We start from the raw sequence: 23,099 nt of genomic DNA, 5'->3' as shown, positions 1-23,099 counted from the left end.
TCTCAGTGTTATTTAGAATAGCAAACATGGCTCGCAACCTCAGTGCTCCACCATTGAAAGTAAAGTGAGTTTTGATTTTTATCCCCCTGATGGGACATCATGCAGTCAGTATAAATCCCAAGTATACATTTTGTGTGAAAGTGGGGGAAATATTACAGTCTTATGTGTTAAGTTGAAAATCAGCCCCCTGCCCCCAGAGCCTAGCCAAGACCGGACACCCAACAGGTAATTAGGAAGCGTGTGTTCCAGTTGAAGTGGTCGGCTTTTACCTTCTTCCTGCAGCAGCCCCTACAGAGGACTCTTGTCAACTGCAGGACTGACCTCCCCAACCGCCTCCTGACGTGTACCGCCTGGATGGGAGATGAGGGTGTTGACTGAACGAGGAGTCCAGTTGTACTCCCGGCTGCTCTGGCTGGAAAGCACTCCTGGCCACCTCCACCAGGACCCTCTGCCCCACTGGGAGGCCCATGGGTGCCCCAGCGTGAGCCTCTCATCCGGCGGAGGACGCGGTGGCTTCGTCTTGTCTGCGAGAACTCAGGCTGGCTGGGAAGAGCCAGGAGGCCATGCCAGCCGGCCCTGACCCTGCCGGGGTAGCACCCGGGCCACAGGCAGGACAGGGAATAGACAGTATGGTTTTATGGGTTGCTAAAAACATCAGTGGTGACAATGGAGGCACCCCTCACAATCTGAGTTCTTTTTCTCCCAGTGATGTGTGCTGGAGGGTGTCCCAGGTCAGCTGGTCCCGTTCACTTTGGCCGCTACGGAAATGAGACCAGACTTTCATTGTGTTTACTCCTGCTTGGCGAGGGCAGGACTGGTTTGTTGCTTTAGGGAAAAAAAATTTATTTATTTGTTTGTTTGTTTGGGTGCGCCGGGTCTTAGCTGTGGCGTGCGGGATCTTCAGTTGCTGCATGCGGGCTCTTAGTTGCGGCAGGCCTGTGGGCTCTAGTTCCCTGAGCAGGGATCGAACCCGGACCCCCTGACCACCAGGGAAGTCCCCGTTGCTTTTTTGCGGTTAATTTTTCATTTCCACAGCTAATATTTGCCGTCCACTTTGTGCCCAGCCCTGACCTGTGCACTTCACACAGGTGGTCTCGGTTCACGTTTCCCACAGTCCAGGGAGCAGGGGTGAGGAGACAGGGGCCCAGAGGAGCTGAAACCGTGCAGGAGGCTGCACCCTGCTGGGCCGGGTTAGGTCCAAGGACGTCTGACCCCAGAGCCGTCCCGTGACCCGTACTCGGGCTGCCCGACGCTTTCCTGGCTCCCCCAGAAAGCGGCCGTGAACGTGTGTTACTTCTGTAATCAGAGGAGGGGTGCAGGGTTTTATTATTTAAGTAACATTTTAAATACAGGCCAACGGATCCAGGTGTTTTTCCTCATTCCACATGGCACCTCCGCAATAGAAATTGTTTTCAGCGCTGCCTAACGGAACGTTCCGTGATGGGGCTGGTGAGGCTGAGGACCTGCGTTTTGACGGTTTGCACTTTAGTGAATTTAAATTTGCCCCACGTGGCCGTGGCTGCCGCCCCTCCAGAGTCGCTGCCCCATGGCGTCTGGGGACCGGGCGCCCTCGTCTGGGGCCCCACCGCCACCCTCCTGCCTGCTCCCCCCGGGACCGAGCTCTACCCTCCGCAGGGAGCCTCGCCTCGCACCCAGGTGGCCCATCTCTAACCCTTTCAAGGGCAGGCCCGGGGTGGGGGGTGGTCGGGGCCAGCAGGACGCCCACGGTCCAGCCGATGGCCTTGGCACAAGGCCTCCTGCTGCCTTGTCTGTTGCTCTGACAACACCAGAGGGTGGAGGATGCCTGAGGCCGGACTCCAGGCCCCCAGCCTCCACCCCACGCGGTGATCCCACGGGACCCCCATGGCTCCTTAAGAAGCAGAGACTTGGGGTATACTTGCCCCTGCGTCTGCTTGAGGAATCAACAGGAAAGGTCCAGATTCCCGGACCTGCCAGCACGCCGACCTCATCCTCATCTCCTAATTTCATAGCCTCCTGTGCAGTAGCGATGCTGATGCATGATTAACGCCGGGTTTGAGGATCGAGGGTGCTTTCACTGTGTCCTGGGGGTAGTTGGTGTGTCCTGGAGTTGAAAACGGCAGGGAACACTGCCCAGAGAACGCAGGGCTGCTCTGGGTCCCCGCCTGCGTCCTCACCTGACCAGCAATGCAGTGAGCCGTTACTCAGTGCTTGCTGTGTGCTGCACTCAGGGCTGACCACCGTGCCTCACTCTCCCTGACTCCCCACGCACCGTGTGGAGTGGGGTCCACGAGCGCCCCTTTGTGCAGGCGGGGAGGCTGAGCCGGCCGAGGTGAAGTCACCTGCCCAAGCTCACAGGGAGGTGAGGTGGAGCTGACTCCTGACCTCCACGCTCAGCTCTGTCCTCGATATCCCGTCCTTCCCTGGTTCTCCTGGTCCTTAAATGGGGTGGTGACTCTTCCTCGAGATTTGCGCTGTTGTCATCAAACAGGAGGAGCCACGGGTCCAGGGGCTGGCACGGGGCGGGAGCTAATATGTGCTCCTCTTCTCGCCTTTGTAACATCTTATCTGAATTTGAACTTGCAGTAGTGTTGGTTCAGTACCCAGGTGTGTAAGGGCCTGTCCCCTGCCGGGCCCTGCCGGGGCCTCAGTGTGCAGAGCTGGCCCTTTGTCAGGGGCGGAGGGGGCCGTTTCTCCTGCCCGCTCGCTCTGTGGTCGCTTCCATTGACTCTCTCTGGTTGAGAAACGCTGACCACCTTCTGTCTTTTCTGAAAGCTCTGGGGTCCTGACTTCAGCTGGTTTTAGTTGCTGGCATCTCCAAGGCTTTCAGAAAGTTCTGCTTCCTAAGTATTAACAATACAGCGTCTCCCATCCTGGAGAAAGGGATCTGTGCTTCTTTCTAAAGCAGTTCACTTCACCATGGGTGATCTCCTTTGCTTTTTAAAAGTAGCATTTGTTGCAGTTTCAACAGAGGTTAAACTTGGGTTGCCCAGTTCTCATGTTTTTCTGTGGGTTACAGAAGCTCCAAACAACTGTCAGGCGCCACATGGGAGCTTCTGTCATCTGGTGGGGACTGAACAGACCTACCTTAATGTTTTGAGGAGAAAAGTTCTGTTAGATGTTAAATTTATTTTTAGTTAGAAGGAAACCAAGGCGAAAGCAAGCCATGATTATGCAGAGGAGAAATACAGGTTAGACATGCAGAAGAACCTCTGATGGGGAAGAGCCCTAAACACCACGACAACTTACGTACGGGTTTTCTCCTCTGAGACTGTGTGGCGATGGAAGGGAGCGTTTGGTGAAGACCCACTACTTGCCGGGTGTGCTGCTCTGGTTCATTTATTCCAGCAGCTTTATGATGAGGTCAGGAGATGTCTCCTAGTTTTACAGATGGGCAAGTGACTAGCGGTAACTACCATCTTAAAATTTGTGTTTCATTCCCTTGCTTTTTTATTCTGTGCTTTAATCACATAGGTTTGGCTCTCTAAAAATATAGTTTGCTTTTGCTTGTTTTTTCGTTTTCTTTTTTGATTTTTTTTTAGCTTTCTATAAAATGGCTAAACTTGAATACCTTACTTTCTTTTTTTCACTTTGTATTTTGTTTCTAAGTTTCCTACATGTAGCTTTCATTTATTCATTTTTTCACTACTGTAGAATAATCCCTTTAGCTACAATGTGTCCATTCTCCAGCTGTGACAACAGGCTGTAGCGAAGGATGTTACCCCGTCTCCTATGGTGCCTGCACAGGAATTTCTCTTGGGTGTATGAATGCCTGGGGGTGGAATGGCTGGGTTGTAAAGTATGGAATTCCAACCTTGCGAGATGCCAGATAGGCTTCCAAAGTGGTTGTACCGGCTTCTGTCTGTGTAACATATACGGGCTAGTGGCGCCCTTTAAGTTTGGACACGGGAGCTCAATCAGGTCTCCTCCCGGCCCCTCACAGTGCTCTGTTACACCGGAGCTCGTCCAAGTGGCTTTATTCTCCCTCTGGGTCTGTGTGGCTGTGATTCCCACACGTGGCTCCTGCCCATCCAGTCCTGTGGTGCTTGAGGCCAGAGGCGCCACAGTGACCGTCTGTCTCGCTGGCCTGAACCGCACGTCCCACAGGAGTCCCCCTCCTCCTTCGTGCTGGCCTGTGCGCCGGCCAGGAATGCAGGGCCAGCCCCCCGCGGGATGGAAGGAAGTCCGTCCTCTTACTGGTCAGATTTTCCCAGGGAGACAAAGCCATGTCCCTAGAGCCTGGGTCAGGGAAATGCTGTCTGCTTGGAGCCTCCAAAGGAGCAGAGGCGAGAAATGAGAAATCTTTGTTTGTGCAGAACCCCCCAGTGGGGAGCGTGTGGTCCGCACTTAGGGCCCTGCTGTGGACCCCTCACCAGACAGGGCGTGTGGCCATGCTTTTGCTGTGAAAATGGCAAAATTGGGAGCCTGGTACCCCAGCGTCTGGAGGAAACCATCTCATCGTTTAGACTTGCGGGCCTGGTGTGAATGCCTGCCTGTGTTTTCAGTCACACGCACCCATCTCTTCTGATTAAAACAGGAAGAACGTTTGAGGCAGATTTAGGGGTAGAATAGAAGAGCACAGAGGCAGCGTGCTGAGTCACCACCGTGTAGGGGGCGGGCTCTGGAGTCAGACTTCCCTGGGTCACATCCAGCTGTGCCGCGAGTCTCCTTGTTGGCAAGGCAAGTGGCTGTAAAAGCACCAGATTTGGGGTCTGAAATCAGTGCTTGAGCCCTTGCTCGGCCTGTAACTCACCGGGAGCATGAGCTCCATCCAGTCTGTCCGAGGGTCAGTTTTGTCTGCTAGAAAATGGGGGAAAGAATCTCTAATTCATGGGGTTGTGAGGATCACGTGAAATAACCCTGGGAACAGGGCTGTGCAAATTACAACCTGCTGCGTAAATATGGGGTGTTGTCATTACTGGTTTTTTAATGCTTTGTCTCTCTTTCCTTACTCAAGGCTACATTTCACCAGATTTCTCTTCTCTAAGAAAATGAGTACTGAGTGGAAGTGGTTCCCTAAGAAAAGGGAAGTCAGATGCTCATTTCTTCCTATTCCAGCTTTAACGGGATCATCAGCTTTCTGGATACTTCCTCACGATCTCTTTAGCACACGGTGGTGCCGTGGAAAGTTATTTTCAGGTAGAAATATTTTGTATGAGACAAAGAGACGGGGATTATTTCATCACTCAACAAAGAATTATTAACTACTTAACTGTGCACGGAATACGACGCTAGAGTGTTTTAAGGGTCCTTGGGATTGGTTTTAATCAGATGTGGTGAGACACACAGACACGGAAATGGCTGTCATGAGGGACAATTTATTATATTCACAATTCCCTAGAAAGGAGGCAGGGCACCCCATACAGGGCCACTCAGGGAAGCACCAGGGCTGGTCAGGAGGCAGAGGGAGTGGGGGGAATGTAGATGGGAGCCGTTACTGCATTTTCTACGAGAAGGAATGGTGAGGCAGGCTGAGCAGGCTGAGGATTGGTTGGTTTGAATAATTTCAGTGGGCTCGCGGGCTCAGGGGCTGCCCTGGTTGTCCGGTACCTGGCCCTGGGTGACAAGGACAGCAGGCGAGTAGCCCAGAAAGTGAGAGGTGTGATGCAGGCTCTGGGAGGGTTGGTTTGCATGTGAAAGGCCAGCTCACAGGCCAGTTCTTTCCTGTCTCTAGAAATTCGCTAACCCTGGGAGCAGTGGTCCCTCCAGGGCCAGCTTTAACCAGGTGGTAAAGCATCAAAATACAGAAACTAAAAAACACAGTACATAGCAGAATCAGGGCAAACAAAACAAAAATATGCTGGATTAAGGCCTGTGGCGCAGGGTTCTTTCTTTTAAAAAATATGAGGAAAAGGATTTTCATTGCAAATGCAGAACTGTTGCTCAGTGTACGTGGCGGGAAAGGAAATGTATCCATCAGTGTGGCCAGGGTGATGGAGATGAATCTCTGGTGAGTGGCCATTATGGAAATCCTGGCTACAGTTCATTTCAGCAGGTGTATAGCAGGCACCTGCCCCCCATGCCAGGCCATTGCGAGGAGCCCTGAGGCATGTGCAGAAGAACAGAATGGGATCCTCGATCCCGAGGTCAGCCCTCGATCCCGGGTGTGGGGCACATGCGGGCCCAGCCTCCTCCCCGAGCCCGTGGCAGACGTCACCAGTCTCCCACAGCGCAGTGCAGTGGGGGCCACCAGCCACCCATCAGAGCTGCTTGTCAGCCGGGCTCTAGGGCCCCTCGGTCCATGGGGGAGGAGTGGTGCTGGAGGAGAGAAGCGGGGAGAGCTCCGGTCAGCTCACCTGTGATAGAGGCAAGACCTGGTTGAGGGGGAAGGGGAAACTTGCACCTGTGTGGAGGGAATTGACTCCGTGGAAGGGTTAGGAGTGGCGATGGGCCTTGAAGGGTTTGCTCCTGGCTTGGTGTAGGGCTGAGGGCCCCGCAGCAGGGGGCTGCTGTATGAGAGGTGCAGCGGAAAAGCGTGGATGTGCTTTGAGGGACAGCGGGTGGGGAGGTGTGAGTGTGGTTCCGATTGTGCTTTCTAGTGAGGGAGCAGGACCAGTAGGAGCCTTTACCAGAGGCCCCGAAAACTGGGCTGGCACACGCGGACCGAGCTCTGAAACAGTGGAGACTCTGACCCCTGCAGGATCAGAGCAGCTTCCAGAGGGGTGCAGAGGGGGTTAGGGCAGCGGGGGGCTGGGTGGGAAGCTGTCGCCAGGGAAAAGGCGATGAGTGTCTCACCCCCTGCTAGTGGCGTAGGCATGCAAAGGAGCAGGCCGATCCAGGAGGCCGAGGACCTAGAAGTCTGGAAGGGTTTGGGGACCAGCTCGACATAGGGTAGAATGAAGGTCAAAGATAGCAGGCCTGTTTTGAGCCTGAATGATTCAGAAGGTGAATGGAACCTGGGAGCAGAGCCGCTTTGGAGGCTGTTTAAGGATCAACAGGACAGTCGGGGGATTCTTCTGACCAGGGGTTCACGAGGCAGATCTGCAGCTCTGGGAGGAACTTGCCAGAGCGGGGAGAGCGGGCGCGGGTGGGCGCGGGCGGGGCGCACAGCGTGCGTCGCGGAGAGAGGCAGCCACGGGACAGTGGAGAGGAGCGCGGGAGGGCCTGCGGGGCGGCCGGGGCGGGTAGCACGGCAGCGCCCTCGTCATGGGGGCTGACTTGTGAGCAGGCAGGCCAGCAGAACCGAGCAGCCCTCCAAAAACAGGCCAGGCTCCAGTCTGGGGAACCTTCACATGGGATCGGGGGGGGTGGGGCGCCACAGTTCAGTGAGGTGATGAGGGACTTCTTCATAAATTCCACTAGAACAATTAAGAACCATTTAGGAACTTGGTAGAGGTGGTTGAACAGCGCTGTGAATATACAAGATGCCGTCGAATTGGCACACTTTACAATGGTTAACGTTGCGTTATGTGAACTTCACCTCGATTTTAAGAAGAAAACAACTGTCAGGAAAGAGATCGTGTCTCATACCAGGTACCACGATAAGCTGCAGGTGGATCAAAGGTTAACATGTAGAAAATGAAACCAAATCTGGAGATGATGGTGGCAATGGTTGCACAAAAGTGTGAATGTACTTGATGCCACTGAGCTGTGCACCTAAGAATGGTTAATGTAGGACTTCCTGGTTGTCCAGTGGTTAAGACTCAGCGCTTCCACTGCAGGGGGCATGGGTTTGATCCCTGGTCGGGGAACTAAGATCCCACATGCCGTGCGGCATGGCCAAAAAAAAAAAAAAGGTTAATGTAAATTTTATGTATATGTTTTCCCCCCGCCCACAAGAAATGAAACCATAAAGGGACTCATAGAAAAAATGCTGAGTTCCTTTATACCCCTGGAGTAGAGAAGGCTTTTATAACTAAGAATCGAAACTCAGAAGCCATAAAAAGAAAAGATTGATAATTTTTTAAGGGTTTTTTTTTTAAAGCAACTAGTGCTCAAGCTGTTTGTTTTTTTTTTTAATGAATTTATTTTTTATTTATTTATTTTTGGCTGCGTTGGGTCTTTGTTGCTGCGTGCGGGCTTTCTCTAGTTGCGGCGAGCGGGGGCTACTCTTCATTGTGGTGCACGGGCTTCTCATTGCGGTAGCTTCTCTTGTTGCGGAGCACGGGCTCTAGGCACGCGGGCTTCAGTAGTTGTGGCTCTCGGGCTCTAGAGCACAGGCTCAGTAGTTGTGACGCATGGGCTTAGTTGTTCCACGGCATGTGGGATCCTCTGGGACCAGGGATCAAACCCATGTCCCCTGCATTGGCAGGCGGATTCTTAACCAATGCAGCACAAGGGAAGTCCCAAGATTGATAAGTTTTTCAAATAAAAATCTTCTGTAGCTTAAACACAACATCAAGTCAAAGAACAAATGACTAGCTCATGTACAGAGAGCTCTTAAATATCAAGAAATGCAAAACCCTGCAAGCAAAGACAGAAATTCTCAGTTTACCAGAAAAAAAATACAAGTGACTCTTGAAATGTAAGGAGATAGATGTTCGACCTATACTTTCTCCTCTGTCTTAAGGGCAAGAATACAAACACTGAACGACCTGCTTTGTTGGGAGGCTGATAGATTCAACTCAGCACATCCCACGTGGACGGCAAGTGGGCGACTTCTACTGAAATGGCACCTGCATGCACCTTTCAACCAAACAACCTTGCCACCTAGACATACACCCTGAAGGCACACCTTCACAAAGACGGAATAAAACATTCCCAGTGATTTGTTACAGTCCGATGTTTAATAAACGAGAGGTTGGATGTCACACAAATGGGTTTTGATGAGAGATGGCCAGAATAATCTGTACTCCACCCACACAGAGGAGCGCTGCACAGCCCTAAGACAGAGGAAGAGCTCTTGGCCTGTTTGTGATACAAAATAACCTCCAGAATACGTTAAAAGGGGAAAAAACTGGCGCAGAATAGGGTGGGCCTGTAGCATGCTACCTTCTATGTAAAAATAAATAAATAAATAAATAATTATTTTTGCAAAAACAATTGCTTTGAAAGAAAAAACAGAGGATAGTCAAAATGATGAGCCATGGGGCGCGAGAGGGGAGTGGTAGAGGAGGCAGGAGCAGCAGCAAGATGTCCCTGGATGAATCTTTTTTTTTTATTTTTCTAACTTTTGAGCCAGGTAAATGTTTACATATTCACAAAAGAAAGTGAAAAGCAAAACAGCAAAATCTATAGTTGTGAACAGATTTATTTTGAAACTAATGAATGTAATCGTATATCAAATTAGTAACATAAGCACACAGAGAAAATAATGCTCACGTATTTGTAATAACTCGAACTTTAAACATAATACTCTGGGGCTTTCCTGGTGGCGCAGTGGTTAAGAATCCGCCTGCCAGTGCAGGGTTTGAGCCCTGGTCGGGGAAGATCCCACATGCCGCGGAGCAGCTAAGCCCGTGCGCCACAACTACTGAGCCTGCGCTCTGGAGCCCGTGAGCCACAACTGCTGAAGCCCACATGCCTAGAGCCCGTGCTCCGCAACGAGAGAAGCCACCGCCATGAGAAGCCTGTGCACCACAACGAAGAGTAGCCCCTGCTCGCCGCAACTAGAGAAAGCCCACGCACAGCAACGAAGATCCAATGCAGCCAAAAATAAATAAATAAATAAATAAATTTATCTTTTAAATGGCAGTATTAAACATAATACTCTGGCCATTTCATTACTGAGCTGTTTTCCAAGGACGGGAGGTGGGGTAGGGGGAGTATTGTTTAGTGGGTGTATCAGTCAGCTTGGGCTGCCATAACAAAGTACCCCAGGCTGAGTGACGTAAACGATAGCAACTTATTTTCTGAAAGTTCTGGAGGCCGGAAGTCCAAGATGAAGGTGTCGACAGGGCTGGTTCCTCCTGAGGCCTCTCCCCAGGGCTTGCAGACGGGCGTCCCTCTGTGTTTGTCTGTGTCCTAATCTCCTTCTCTTACAAGGACACCAGTCAGATTGGGTTAGGGGCAAGCCCAGCGACCTCATTTTAACTTAATCACCTCTTTAAAGACCTGTCTCCAAATACAGTCATGTTCTGAGCTGTGGGGATTAGGACTTCAGCACGTGAAGGGAGTGGGGAAGGGGGATGCAGTTCAGCCTGCGCCAGGAGCATGAGGTTTTAGTCTGAGGAAGGTGGGAAGGTTCTGGGGGTGCGTATGGTGGCGACGGTTGTGCAGCAACGTGAACGTGCTCGATACTGCTGAGCTTGTACTGGAAGATGGCGAAGATGCTGTGTTATCACAATAAAAAAAATAAAAATGAGTTTAAGGGGACTGAGGGTGCCGCTGAGAGAGTGACAGAAGGCTGTGTGCGATGGGCACTCGTGGGGGACGGACAGTAGGAAACAGGAGTTCGGGGTCTGACCACACAGAGGGTTTCCGAGTGTGAGGTCTGGGTGGCCAGCCGTTCCAGCCGCTGTGAGCACCCCCTCCACTCTCCGTCCGTGAAGCGGACGGCGTGGTCACTGCAGCTCTGGGCAGGTCCGCTTGCTGTGCTTCCGTGTGCTCTGGGAGCTCCTCCTTGTTGGCAATTTTCAAACCCTCACATTGCGTGGTTTCTATGGCGACTGACGTCCCTCCGAGAGGGGAGCGTGGAGGGACCCTCAGAAAGAACGCAGGGAAGTGAACAGCACGGATATGGGACAGGCAGTACAATCCAGGAGGGAGGGAGCATGACCTAGTTTTACGGCTGCTTCGCTGAGAAGGTTCTGGCAGGTGCACTTGACTGTCAAGTCTGTCGTACTGTCTTCACCAAGAGCTGTAAAGGGAGGCGACAGGATGCAGCACTTTACCTGGTGAAAAGCTAACGCTTGGAAACACAACTGTGAGGCTCAAGGACTTGGGAAAGCCCAGGGAATTCCAAGCCTCATCCGTCTTGTTTCTGGCCACTTGGGGAGAAACGAGGCCTAGTGAGACTCCACGTGCCTGTCCTTTCTTTTTTCCTGGGATACGGCCACAAGGAAGGCATCCTGGCTGTGTGGACAGGCTTTGTGATGTTCACATCCTGGCTCATGACTTCTGGCTGTGTGATCTTCAGCACGTTCCTTAACCTCTCTGTGCTTCAACTTCCTAGTCTGTAAAATGGGGAGAAGAGTTCTCACGGTCAAGAGTTCTTGGAAGGGCTTGGTGGGTCCTCCCTAAAGAGTGGCTCATAATTCCGTGAGGAGACCCCTGGGCTTGGCAGGAGTCAGCCTCTGGTAACTGGTTCTGTTTCCTCTTCTCTCCCAGTCGGCCACGGGCAGAGCGAGGGGGAGAGGATGGTGGTGTCTGACTTCCAGGTTTTCATCAGGGACGTGTTGCAGCACGTGGACGTTGTGCAGAAGGACCACCCGGGGCTTCCCATCTTCCTCCTGGGCCACTCCATGGTGAGTAGACCACGGAAGAGCCCTCTAAGTCAAGCCGGGCCCCAGCCCCAGCCCTGCAGTGGGTGGAGGGTGAGGGTCCCGGGATGCAGGGGGCCGCCCTGCCTCTGGCCCCATCGCGCGCTGCCTGGGCAGCACGGCCCCCTCTGGGAGTTCCCAGACAATTTATGCTCAGGAAACAAGGGCCAGCATCTTGGAGGCAGCCCCAGAGAAGCTCACCTCCGCCTGTTCCTTCCTCAGGGCCCAAGGCGCCAGGAAGGTGCCACTTCATGGTGGGGCCCCAAGGGCACTTCTCCCTGCACGGCCGCATCTCAGGGCAGGAGGGCCCCTCAGTCAGCCTGTGGAGATACACAGGTCCTATGCGTCCTGCCCGTTTCAGAGTCACACAGTACACATGGGAATTAGGACGGGGTTCCAGAGGAAAAGTCCTTAAAGGTCATTCCAAATCCCATTCACCTTTTAAATACATTAAACCCCCTAAGGATCAGCCAACTCTAATGTATAAATCAGGGCTTCTCAAACTGGCAGCATCCAGGCCGGATCTGCCTCTAGACCCTCTGCCCCAGTGGCTGGCAAAGAACGTTTTGAGCTGCTTGGTTTTGAAATCTGGGTGACTTTTCCCTCCCTTCCAGCCTGGTCACTGTCGGGCTCTGTTCCTGCGCGTCTGTTACCTGCCTGGCCCTCGTAAGCGTGTGTGGTGTCAGCCCTTGGTTCAGGTCACCTTCAGCTTCAGCAAATAGCCAAGGCCACATGCCTTCAGCACCACCCACGCTCACTAACTATTTTTCTTGGAACCTAAATTTCTGGGACCTTTACTGAACCAGGAAAACAAGAAAAGTGTAGCAGTCTCTTATCAGATTTTTTCAGATCTCCTGTTAAGGCTGAGGGAATGGGTGAGTTGCGAGTCTGCCAGCTTTGGGCTTGAAATGAAATAGACACATGTTATTGTTTAACTTGCAGCCCACAAGCAGGAGCCTTATTTAGATCTCCCTGAAATGTTTGCTGTTGGAAAACCCGGAGAAGAAAACATGTGAAAGCAAGTAATTGCAGGTCTAGTTTATCCAACATTTGAGGGTGTCCATTCCAAGGTACCGTCCTTGGGGCTCTGGGCCGGGACTGCAGCCCAGCAGGAGACCCGCGATGGGGCGGTTAAGAGCCCATGCTGGCGACACCCACACCCACATGCTGCCCGTTCTCATTGCAGGGAGGTGCCATCACCATCCTCACGGCCGCAGAGAGGCCCGGCCACTTCTCCGGGATGGTTCTGATCTCCCCGCTGGTTCTTGCCAATCCCGAGTCTGCCACGACTTTCAAGGTAAAGGGACTTCCGGTTCCATGAGACTCCTGCAGCTTTCCTGGCCCCGGGGCGTCCGTTCACAGCTAGAGTCTGGGGGAAAGGGCTTCTCCCACGGTTGTGATAAGGTTTGGACAAGTAGCAAGCATTGTTGTCCCTGGAATCCTGTAGTTTCTCAAGTCAGGTACTTTTTTTCCCAAAGGCAAAAGAAAAATGACTTCCTGCTTGTGCATGTTTCTCTGGTGAACGTTAGAAGGAGGAAAGGTTACGTGGGTTAGGAATCCAGCGAAGGGGCCTCTGTTAAGAAGCCATGTGCTGGGCTGGAGCTCATTTCCGGGGACCGTTGGCCAGCATCGGCCACGGCATGCGGACAGCGGAGCTGCAGGCAGTTACTAACGGGACAGCGCCGGCGCCTTGGCTGTAGTGCTCTCCATCCCTGAGCACTTTCACCTCTGACCTGTCGGATCCTCCATTCTGTTTTTCTGGCTGTAATGTTCCACGCGGCGCAACCCAGTGGTTCCCGCGTTGAGCTGGGCCTCCTCCCCCTGAGGAAGGAGATGGGACTCGTGGCCTCGGCAGGGCTGCCGGGTTGTTGACACATTATGGACCTGAGGTTTCAGAGACGGGTAACCCGGTGAGGGTGGGGAATCCCAGCCCCGAGTCTCCCCGAGCAACGGTCAGTCTGTCCTGGTCGCTGGGGGGCACTGCTGCCCCCGAGCCAGGTCTCAGGACGCTCAAAGGAGCACGAGGGGTGAGCGAGGCAGTGAGCGGGTCAGGATCATTCAGTGGTCCTGGTCCGAGTAGAGTAAGCAAGACCAGGATCGCAAAAAGAGGGGGTCCCCACGGCGCGCTGCATGCTTTGATTCGTGATTCGTTCTGCCCGTTGAGTGCCGGGCGCGTGCTGGGCTCACACGTGAATCATCTCCCTCGGCTCCCGCCCTCACCCCAGGAGAGGTCGAGGCCTGCGTTTTACGGTCGGGACGACTGAGGCTTGGAAGGGACGAGCGACTCTCCAGCTCCACACCCCAGTGTGGTGGATTGGGATCTGGGGCTGTCCTCTCCTCTCTCCGTCAAGGGTGTTTCCCCAGAGAAGAAAGTGGATGTTTTTCCTTTGGGAACAGTCCAGGACCATGGGGATTTTTGGATGAAGTGCACCAGGGGGTCAGGGCAGCTGGGCCCCAAAGTGGAGCCCACAAGCTTTCCCCCGAGTCACTGGCAAAGGGGGAACTTCTGGGCAAGGCCACCAGCGTGACCTTCCGAGCCTGCCGCTAATAGATCACCTTGTCAAATCGGGAGCCAGCTGTCCCCGGGGGGGATGCAAGTCTCCTCTCATTAACCGAGACAAATGAGATTGCCCGTTGCCCCCAGACCAGAGGACACATCCTCCCCGTGAAATCTGTTGCTGCTCCAGGCTTCGGCAGTTCTGACTGACATTCTGTGATTCGTCTGCCACCCCCGGACCACGGGGTTACCCTCCACGTCTCGCCTGACAGCCTTCTGAAGGAGTCTCACGGAATCTTTGTTTAAAATGTAATTGACGCGTTCTTAAAATAATGTATCTATACGGTTCAAAATGTGAGAGAGGGAGAGGGCACGAGTAGAGTCTCCTCACGGTTGCAGGCGGGCAGCCATTTAGCAGAGCTTGTGCATCTCTGCGATGCGCACACCACCGTGGGTCCCTGTGTTTCACACACGTGGGAACGCGCTCTCTGTGCTTCCTGTTTTGTTCTTTTGGTGGCCTGTTTGTTTTTGAGGGTGGGGTTTAGTTTGGTCATTTTTCTTTGTGATACCTCTTGGCGCATAGGACTAGGAAAGGCCTCGCTGCAGGCCCTGGGTCAGGTGAGGCGCCCTATGGGGATGGCCCTGGGTCAGGTGAGGCCCCCCTGGACAGATGGCCCTGGGTCAGGTGAGGCCTCCTGCAGGATGGCCCTGGGTCAGGTGAGGCCCCCCTGGACAGATGGCCCTGGGTCAGGTGAGGCGCCCTATGGGGATGGCCCTGGGTCAGGTGAGGCCCCCCTGGACAGATGGCCCTGGGTCAGGTGAGGCCTCCTGCAGGATGGCCCTGGGTCAGGTGAGGCACCCTGCAGGGATGGCCCTGGGTCAGGTGAGGCGCCCTATGGGGATGGCCCTGGGTCAGGTGAGGCCCCCCTGGACAGATGGCCCTGGGTCAGGTGAGGCCTCCTGCAGGATGGCCCTGGGTCAGGTGAGGCACCCTGCAGGGATGGCCCTGGGTCAGGTGAGGCGCCCTATGGGGATGGCCCTGGGTCAGGTGAGGCACCCTGCAGGGATGGCCCTGGGTCAGGTGAGGCGCCCTATGGGGATGGCCCTGGGTCAGGTGAGGCCCCCCTGGACAGATGGCCCTGGGTCAGGTGAGGCGCCCTATGGGGATGGCCCTGGGTCAGGTGAGGCCCCCCTGGACAGATGGCCCTGGGTCAGGTGAGGCCTCCTGCAGGATGGCCCTGGGTCAGGTGAGGCACCCTGCAGGGATGGCCCTGGGTCAGGTGAGGCGCCCTATGGGGATGGCCCTGGGTCAGGTGAGGCGCCCTGCAGGGATGGCCCTGGGTCAGGTGAGGCGCCCTATGGGGATGGCCCTGGGTCAGGTGAGGCCCCCCTGGACAGATGGCCCTGGGTCAGGTGAGGCCTCCTGCAGGATGGCCCTGGGTCAGGTGAGGCACCTTGCAGGGATGGCCCTGGGTCAGGTGAGGCGCCCTATGGGGCTGGCCCTGGGTCAGGTGAGGCCCCCCTGCAGCGATGGCCCTGGGTCAGGTGAGGCAGGCGCCCTATGGGGATGGCCCTGGGTCAGGTAAGGCCCCACTGACTGGCCTTTGGGTCTTCCCAGTGGTTCACTCTTACGGACCCCAAAGACAGACAGCCTCCTGGAGACCACCCTGGCTGAGGGGGAGGAGGGGACCCTTCCCTGGGTGGAGTCACACTGTCACGGCACAGAGCACAGGGCAGTGTCCTGTTCTGTGACTCTTCTCCCAGAGCGAGGCTGCTTGACAGGTCAGAGGTTTGTTTCATGGCAGCCAGTACCTGATGGGGAGGTTTTGAAAATCATTATAGCCAGCCAGTGTGAGATACCCAAGGCTTGGAGCACAGACGGGCTTGTGGAAGATGACAGCTCCCCGCTCCAAACGTGAGAATGCCAGACCACCCCCCCACCCCAGATCCCGCACATCTGGTTCTTACTCCATTTTCAACAAGCTGGGGTATATTTAGCCTGGAGAACAGACAAGGAGGACAGAGTCTCCTGGTCCCAAATGCTGTCTGTGTTCAGATCGTGGTGGAAGCAGGAGAAATTTAGAAACAAAAGCCCTGTGCATGAGAACAAGTCTCAGTGGTCAATGGGAGGTTTCCTGGGGATTGTCTCACGCCCCCGGGCATGCTCTGGGGAAGGCAGCACTGCAGCCAGCCCTGGGCACACAGGGGAACGCTTGGGAACAGGTGTCACACCCTGAGCTTGCCAGGCCTTGTCCCGGGGCGACACGCAGGAGGGGCTGCAGGTTAACCCAGTCCTTTCTCTGGGGAAAAACCCGACATCCCCCTGGATTTCTGCCCGGGGTCAGGGCGGGGACTCAGGCTGCCCAGAGGGTAATCCTCTAAATGACCTTCTCTGCCTGTTGCCTGGAGGTTGTCCCCTGGGGTCAGGTCCGAGATGCAGGAGCCATCCCAGTGCTTCCGGATGCTTCTCCACCACCACCCCCACCCCCGTCCCGCCCGCCAACCAGGGCACCTGGCCAGGTGGGGCTTGAGTGGCCGCTGTATACCCAGCACTCATGCCAGACACGTACCATCTTATTTCCCCTCCGTCACCAGCCCGTTCCCGTTTACAGACGAGGAAACGAGGCTGATTGTCTCGCTGAAGGTCAGCGTGAGCTCTGGCTCAGGCGGCAGGCGTGGCAGGGTGTTCCCTTCCCCCCAGACTGCCCTGGATCAACTCTAGCCCACTTCCCCTCTGAATGTCACTCTTCTGCTTCCGGAGTCCGGAAGGCCCTGGAGCAGGGGGTGGAGAAGGGACACGGAAGGGGTCTGGGGAGTGGCCACTCATTCAAACTTCAGGTAAAATTAGACTCAGGAGTCAGGGCTTAGCTAGGTCATAAACTGGCCCCTGAATCTGGCAACAGTGATGCACCAGGCGTGTTGTTACCTCTAAGGCGTGCGGGCTTCCTGTCGTCTGCCGGGAGGTGCACTCTGCCCCACCCCAGAAACTCTGGGCTGTGCCCCGGCCATGCGCCCCTGCGCCCACGGAGGCCTGCACTTCTGGCCTCCTGTGCGTGGGTCAGCCTGTTGAGCTGCTGTATAAAAGTGAGCGTAATTACTTCCCTCGTGTCAAGTCTTTCAGTGGCAGAAGCTTAAAAATGATCTGCGGGAGCCCTTAAAACCTTTTGGATCAATAGAGACATTTGTGCAAGTCACTAGCACTTAAAGCGATGGGGCTGCAGTTAACCCAGGGGCGCCCCAAGGGCAGGCCAAGGACACGTGACCGTCCGCTCGCTTGCTTGTCAGGGGTGGACCTCACTTCCCGGAGAGTCATCCTCTTTTGTCACTGAGGTAGTTTGGGGCTCCAGCTGTCACCTGGTTCCGCAGGTCACCTCCTTCCTGGGGTCCCCACTCTGAATGACATCAGCGTTTGCTCAGTCGACCAAGGAGTGTTGGTGGAGCTTCTCCTTGGGGCCGGAAACCAGAGGGCGGTTAGGGACGAGCTCTGGAGGAATTAGGTGTCACGCAGCCTCTTAGCAGCCCATCAAACTTCGTTTCATTTTCTCCATTTTAGAAATGGAGACACTGAGGATCGTAGACCTTCTCCGGGATTCAGAACCACAGTTCGAATCCCACTTTGCCCAGCTCTGAGTCTCCAGGACCGATTCCCCCACTTCATTACCTTCCCTTTCCAGGGCTGGGGTCCAGTGACTGTGTGTAAGTCGTCATGGATCTCGGCCCCCAAATTGTCCTCAGGCGATATGCCCTGGGGCCCCCGTTGAGTCGGGGTCACTGGGACCTGTGTGGTGGCACAGACCTGACTTAGCCTGTTGGAGTCACGATGAGGGTGGGGTCTCTCCTCCAGGGGGCCCGGCAGGGGTCTCCCCTCTCCTGAGCTGGATCTGGGGCTCTCTCCAACGCCCCTGCAGGGTTGTCCGAAGAGTTCAGAACGTTTGCTCAGAATGGCATCAAGATCCACAGTGTCTTGCATCCCACTCCCTTTTTGGGTAAGCCACTGCCCCTCACTCTTCTTCCCGTGGACACAGGTGCGGGGCTCTCGCGGGGAGATGATGGCAGGAAGCAGCAGCAACCTGGACAAGTTGCTCTTTCGGGCGTGGGGTCTGCTGGGCTCCCTCCGATCCCCCTGCCTCCTCACCACGTGACCTCAGCCCCCCTCCTGAACCTCATCTTCCTTGATCCACCACTCCCGCTACTCCGTTTCCTAACGGAGAAGCTAATGAAATAGACCAACCCTAAAAGAGCAGCAGGGAAAGTGAGTGTGTCGAGCAACCGTTCAGAGCATCCTTCCCCGCGTGCCGCCTCTTTTCCTTCTCTGGTGTTTGCGGGGAAAAGGCTAAGAAACACCTGATTGTTTTAGCTGTGACATTATTGCCATCAAAGGTTTGTCTCTACCCAGTTGAGTCTTGTTGGAAATGTGGCCAGAATTTACTCTGCTGGTTTAGAAGAAGAGCTGAGGGTCAGGGTGGTGCAAAGATGTCTCACTGTGACTCCTTTGAAAGAGAGGCTTACACATTAGGTGTGTCCGTGTCCCTGGTCCTGCGCTGTGGGGGTCGGGGACACTGCACCACCTGGGCCACAGCTCAGAGCAGGTCAGGCAGAACCTCGTAGGGTGGTGCTTCTCTGACTCAGGCTACCTGCCCCTCCACCTTCAGGGCACACACGAACGCCGGGGGTCCCGTGAAAATGCAGAGCCTGATGCCTGGCAGCTGCCGGTGCTGCTGGTCTGAGGACCACACGTAGAGCAGGGGTCATGGAACATCAGGAAGGGACAGGGCCTGACGGGGGCCACGCCCGCTGCCAGTACACCAGCGGGGTTCAAAACCAAGCGCCGTCTTCTGTGGAGACCAGGGGCTCAGGGCCATAGGCTGTCGGAGCTGCAGCAGGAGAGGCCCCGCCGGAACTCGGCGATTGTACCGGGACAGGAAGGTGAGGGGGCAGCCGAACTGCTGTGCATTATCTGGTGCCTCCAGGGACCGGACCCTTGCACTGTTCCTTTCGTAAAGCAAATGCTTGTCCAGAAACGGCTCTCTTCCTCTTTGTTTCCCGTGAGGCTCTTGAAGCTTCCCATGGCTGTGCAGAGTTCCTGTTAGTGATGCAGAGAAGACTACATGCTCAGGGACGGAGGCCAGGGCAGGTTTCCCTGTGGCCCTCTCCTAGAGGCAGCATCTCCCCTGGCTGCCTCGTGCCCACACCCACCCCGGGAAACTAGAATGAGGACGGCATGAGTCTCAGCCCGCCTGGCCTGATCCTCGTGGAGCCTGAGCTGTCAGTGTCTCTTCCTGGGGTAGAGGCCTTGGCACTTTGGGGTGTGAATGTTTGGGTTGAGAGGTGCCCATGGTGGGAGCAGAGACCACAAGGGTGAAGGTGAGTCTGACCCTCCATGAACAGCTGGCAGCGTGCCCATGTCCACGCAGAAACGGTGCCCGGCTTGGACAGTGGAGTGGACCCTGTACAGTCTCTGCCTTCACGCCTGCCACGGGGCAGGTGCCCAGGCGGTGTGTCCCTGGGCCTTTTCCTGCTGTCGGCTATCTGATCGGGGAGTGGGTAGGAAGCTACTTGCCGAGAAAGAGCCGTGTCCTTGAGGAGTCCGTGCTGGACGAGGCAGGCAGACGGGCCAAAGTGGGCAGCAGGGTCTGGTTGCATCACACACGGCCTCCCCAGACTCCTGGGCCTGGCAGGGTCACACGTGGAGTCAGCTGAGAGGCTCCGTGTCCTTCAGGAGGCCGTGGCAGGGCATCAAGGACAGCGGAAAGTCTAGGATCAGTTTTACAAGCTTTGGGATCCACGTCGTTTTCCCTAATAACGTTGCCCTTGGGCCACTGTTGCTGGAAGGGAGAGGGCAGCTGCATCCCAGGCCCCTGCCCACTTCCAGCTGGCCGTGTGCAGTGGCACTGAGCCTCTGTGTAACAGACAGTGTCCTTGTCTGTTACACGAGGGTAAACCCTCACCTCACAGCATTTGCGTCAAGATTAAAAGACTGGGCGCCTGGGACCGTGCCCAGCACACCCAGGGGTTGTCACTGAGTGGATGTGTGTGCCCTCCCGGGATGCAGGGTGCCAAGAGGCAGCACCTGTCAGCTCTGTGACACACGCCCTCCGCGCAGACCGAGGAGTCACTGCTCGCCACCTTCCGTGCAATTCTAATTTCAGCGTTTCTCAGCTCGCTTTTGAAATAGCATCTCTCATCCCCGGGTGTCTGCACAGCCCAGAAACGGGAACAGCCCCCCTCTGCAGGCAGACGTGTGAGATCCAGGTTCACGCTTTTCCTGGGTAAACACCAGATCCAGCAGGAGGGGGTGGGAAGGCCTGGACCTGAGCCAGGACCATATTCAAGGAGCACGCGTTGAGCACCTCCCGTGTACCGGTGCCTTTGCTCACAGTGGTCCCGTGGGGAGCTAAGGGGACAGGCTCAATGATGTGCAGCTCCATCCACACACCTGGGGCCACACGACCAGCAGTCAGATCGGTGTCTCCCTCGGCGCCGTGTCTAATCAGCCCAGTGACTGTTTGTGCCCCAAGACAGTCAGCAGGCGCTTCCGGATCAGAGCGTGTCCTGCCTCATCTCGGGTGACCGGGTGCGTCTGCTCCTGCCGTGTTTCTTAAGGTCCTCTGAGAGGTGCTTGTGCGCAAGCACTCGGCTAGGAGGTCCTGCACATCATTCAAGATCATGACCCGTGAGGGATCTAGGGAGGGTAACTGCACAGAATCAGGGTCAGCAAAAAACACATGTGGTGTCCCGCTGTCACCACACGGCCTCCCCTCGCCCGGCTCACCCACAGTGGCCCAGAGCCAGACCAGTGAGGCCGTCTGGTCGGAGAGAGGAGGGTCCTTGGGTGCCCAGCCCGGGACCAGGCCTGGCTGAGGTCCAGTCTGGGTGTCCCTCTCCTGAGCTGGCCCCGAGGGCAGCCGGGTGGGGGTCCCACTGCGCTCACCCTGGCTTCCCTCCCACCTAGGTCCTGGCTGTGAAAGTCCTCAACCTTGTCCTGCCGAACGTGTCCCTGGGCCGGATCGACAGCAGCACACTCTCACGGAATAAGACAGAGGTGAGTCTTTCTGGAGACCTGGGGCAGCCGGGGCTGGTGGGGTGGGAAGGCGCCAGCCCCGGGGGGGAAATGCAGGTTTTAGCTCTGCCTCGGCCGTTTACCACCGTTCAGCCGAGGCTCTGTGCGAGGTGACGGGGACTTGAAGACGTGTGAGATGCTGTCTGGCTTCAGGATTGGGTGGGAAGGAGTGGGTGGCGGTGCTGCCTGAGCTGTACCCACGTGTGCAGAGGAGCTGACCAGATGAAACTCTGTGTGTATCAGCCAGGTCTCTTTTGGTTGTAAGTGACAGAAACCCAACTCAAAGTGATTTGAGCAAAAAGAGGGATTTATTGGTGAGTGTAACTAAAGGCTTCAGGCATGGCTGGGTCCAGGGGCGCAGGGTCTTGTTCACCATCTCTCTTCCCACCTCTCATATCCCCTGGTTTGGCCTCATTCCCAACCAAATTCTCCCCAAGTGGAGGCAAAGCTGACCACCAGCAGCTTTACATGAGCAACTGCGGTGGAAAGGCAGCACCTCTTCCTAACAGAAGTCTCAGGGCTGGTTCTTACTGGCTGACAGTCTGGGTTATTGGTCCAGGAAAGCAGACGGCATCAGTCCTACCCAACCTCATGGCCTGAGAGCAGAGAAGGGCAGTTCTGTTGGGGGGCGGGGTGGATAGGATCGAGGATGGAAGAATGGATTCAGGCCAGGCCACATGTCCACTGGGTTGGGAGCTGGAGGGGGATCAGAGGAAGGGGGTTCGTGGCAGAGGGAACAGCACGGGTGAAGATCTCGGCATGAAGAGCCTATTTGCAGAACAGCCGGTAGTTTGCTCCGGCCACAGTGTAGAGGTGAGTGGCAAGGGGTAAACTGAGGGCAGGTCAGCAGGCACCGCTGTGCCAGGGGTGGGCTACTGCCCTCAAGCAGAGCTCGCGGCCCTCTGTAGAAGCAAGACCAGCCCAGGAGGTGTAGCGTGCAGGGGGAGGCGGCCTCAGGGGAGCTACGCTGGGGGGTGTGCGGTGTCACCGTCACCCCCTCTGGGACCAGACCCCAGGGTTCGGCGTGAACGACGGCGCACCTTGACGCCAGGTCCGTGCAGAGACCGGGGTTGGTCTGTGAAGGCGCTGCTCAGCGAACCAAGCCCCTCCCCTCACCCCCTGCCTGTGACGGGGCCCTTACGCTCCGTGCCGGGCTTGTGTCATGTGCTCACCCATGCACAGCTCCCGTATCGCGGGGGAGCGGGCTGAGGCTCGCCCACATGCAGGCACGTGCCTGGGGTCACCCGCTGATGGGACTAGCCTCAGAGCTTAGTCAGTGGGTCCCCAGCCCGCTCTGTCTGGGGGGCAACAACCCAGGGGACAGGCGGCCCCCTGGGCGCCTGGAAGGGATGGTCCTCGGGGTTGAGCACATCACTGTGCTGCTCTCCTGCCTCAGCTCCCGCTTGTGTCAGGAGTTTGAGACCAGGGAGTTGCTGGCTGCCCACGGGCCCTGCAAAGTGGAGCGGGTGCCCGGCCCCCCAGTGGCCTCCCCCGCTTCCTTGGGGCTTGAGCGGTCGGACGCTGGCTTCGTTCTAAAATATGGCCTCCTGGCCCTTTGAGCCGCTCAGAGAGCAGGCAACTAAACGGGGATCGTGCCTAACGTGTAGGAAGGGACATTCCCGACCAGGGGTCAAAACCCAGGCCTCCGAGGGCCGGCTGTTTGTGAATCTGGCTTGTGTGGGCCCTGTGCGGGGAGCCTGAGGTGGGCCAGTCCGCCCAGTCGTCCACATTCCATTTGAATTTTAATTTAATCTATTTTTTTAAATATTTATTTATTTGGCTGTGCCGGGTCTTAGTTGCGGCACGCAGGATCTTTAGTTGCGGCATCCAGGATCTAGTTCCCTGACCGGGGATCGAACCCGTGCCCCCCGCCCCCTGCATTGGGAGCGCAGAGTCTTAGCCACTGGACCGCCGGGGAAGTCCCCAATCTAATTTTAAAAGCAGTAACTCCCAAACCTATGTCCTGGGGCCAAATTTGACCCACCAGGGTCAAGAATATTTGAGTAAGGGAAGAAGATTTTCATTCCAAAAGGCAGATCTGTGTGGTGAGAAGGCAGTGTTAGGACCCAGAAAGACCGAAGCCAGTCATGACATGAGTGAGATCAATATTAACCCCATTTCCGAGGTGAGGAAACCGAAGCTCGGAGGTTACATAATTTGTCCGAGGTTACACAGCCAGTCAGGGGCAGAGCTGGGACCCGAA

General features: G+C 55.7%; 1 protein-coding gene across 3 annotated transcripts in view; it reads left to right on the top strand.

The window, feature by feature from the left end:
- Positions 1-23,099, top strand: part of MGLL (monoglyceride lipase) — a 129,921-nt gene that overhangs the window by 92,306 nt on the left and 14,516 nt on the right. For all 3 annotated transcript variants that reach the window (XM_032649615.1, XM_032649616.1, XM_032649614.1), the window contains exons 4-6: positions 11,188-11,324; positions 12,526-12,636; positions 20,789-20,878. In XM_032649615.1, the coding sequence (XP_032505506.1) occupies positions 11,188-11,324; positions 12,526-12,636; positions 20,789-20,878 (338 nt within the window). The remainder of the gene's footprint in view (positions 1-11,187; positions 11,325-12,525; positions 12,637-20,788; positions 20,879-23,099) is intronic.

Source organism: Phocoena sinus, chromosome 11 (assembly GCF_008692025.1).
Source record: "Phocoena sinus isolate mPhoSin1 chromosome 11, mPhoSin1.pri, whole genome shotgun sequence".
Lineage (NCBI taxonomy): Eukaryota > Metazoa > Chordata > Mammalia > Artiodactyla > Phocoenidae > Phocoena > Phocoena sinus.
The sequence above is the reverse complement of the archived record's forward strand: the minus strand, read 5'-3'. Positions and strand labels throughout refer to the sequence as shown.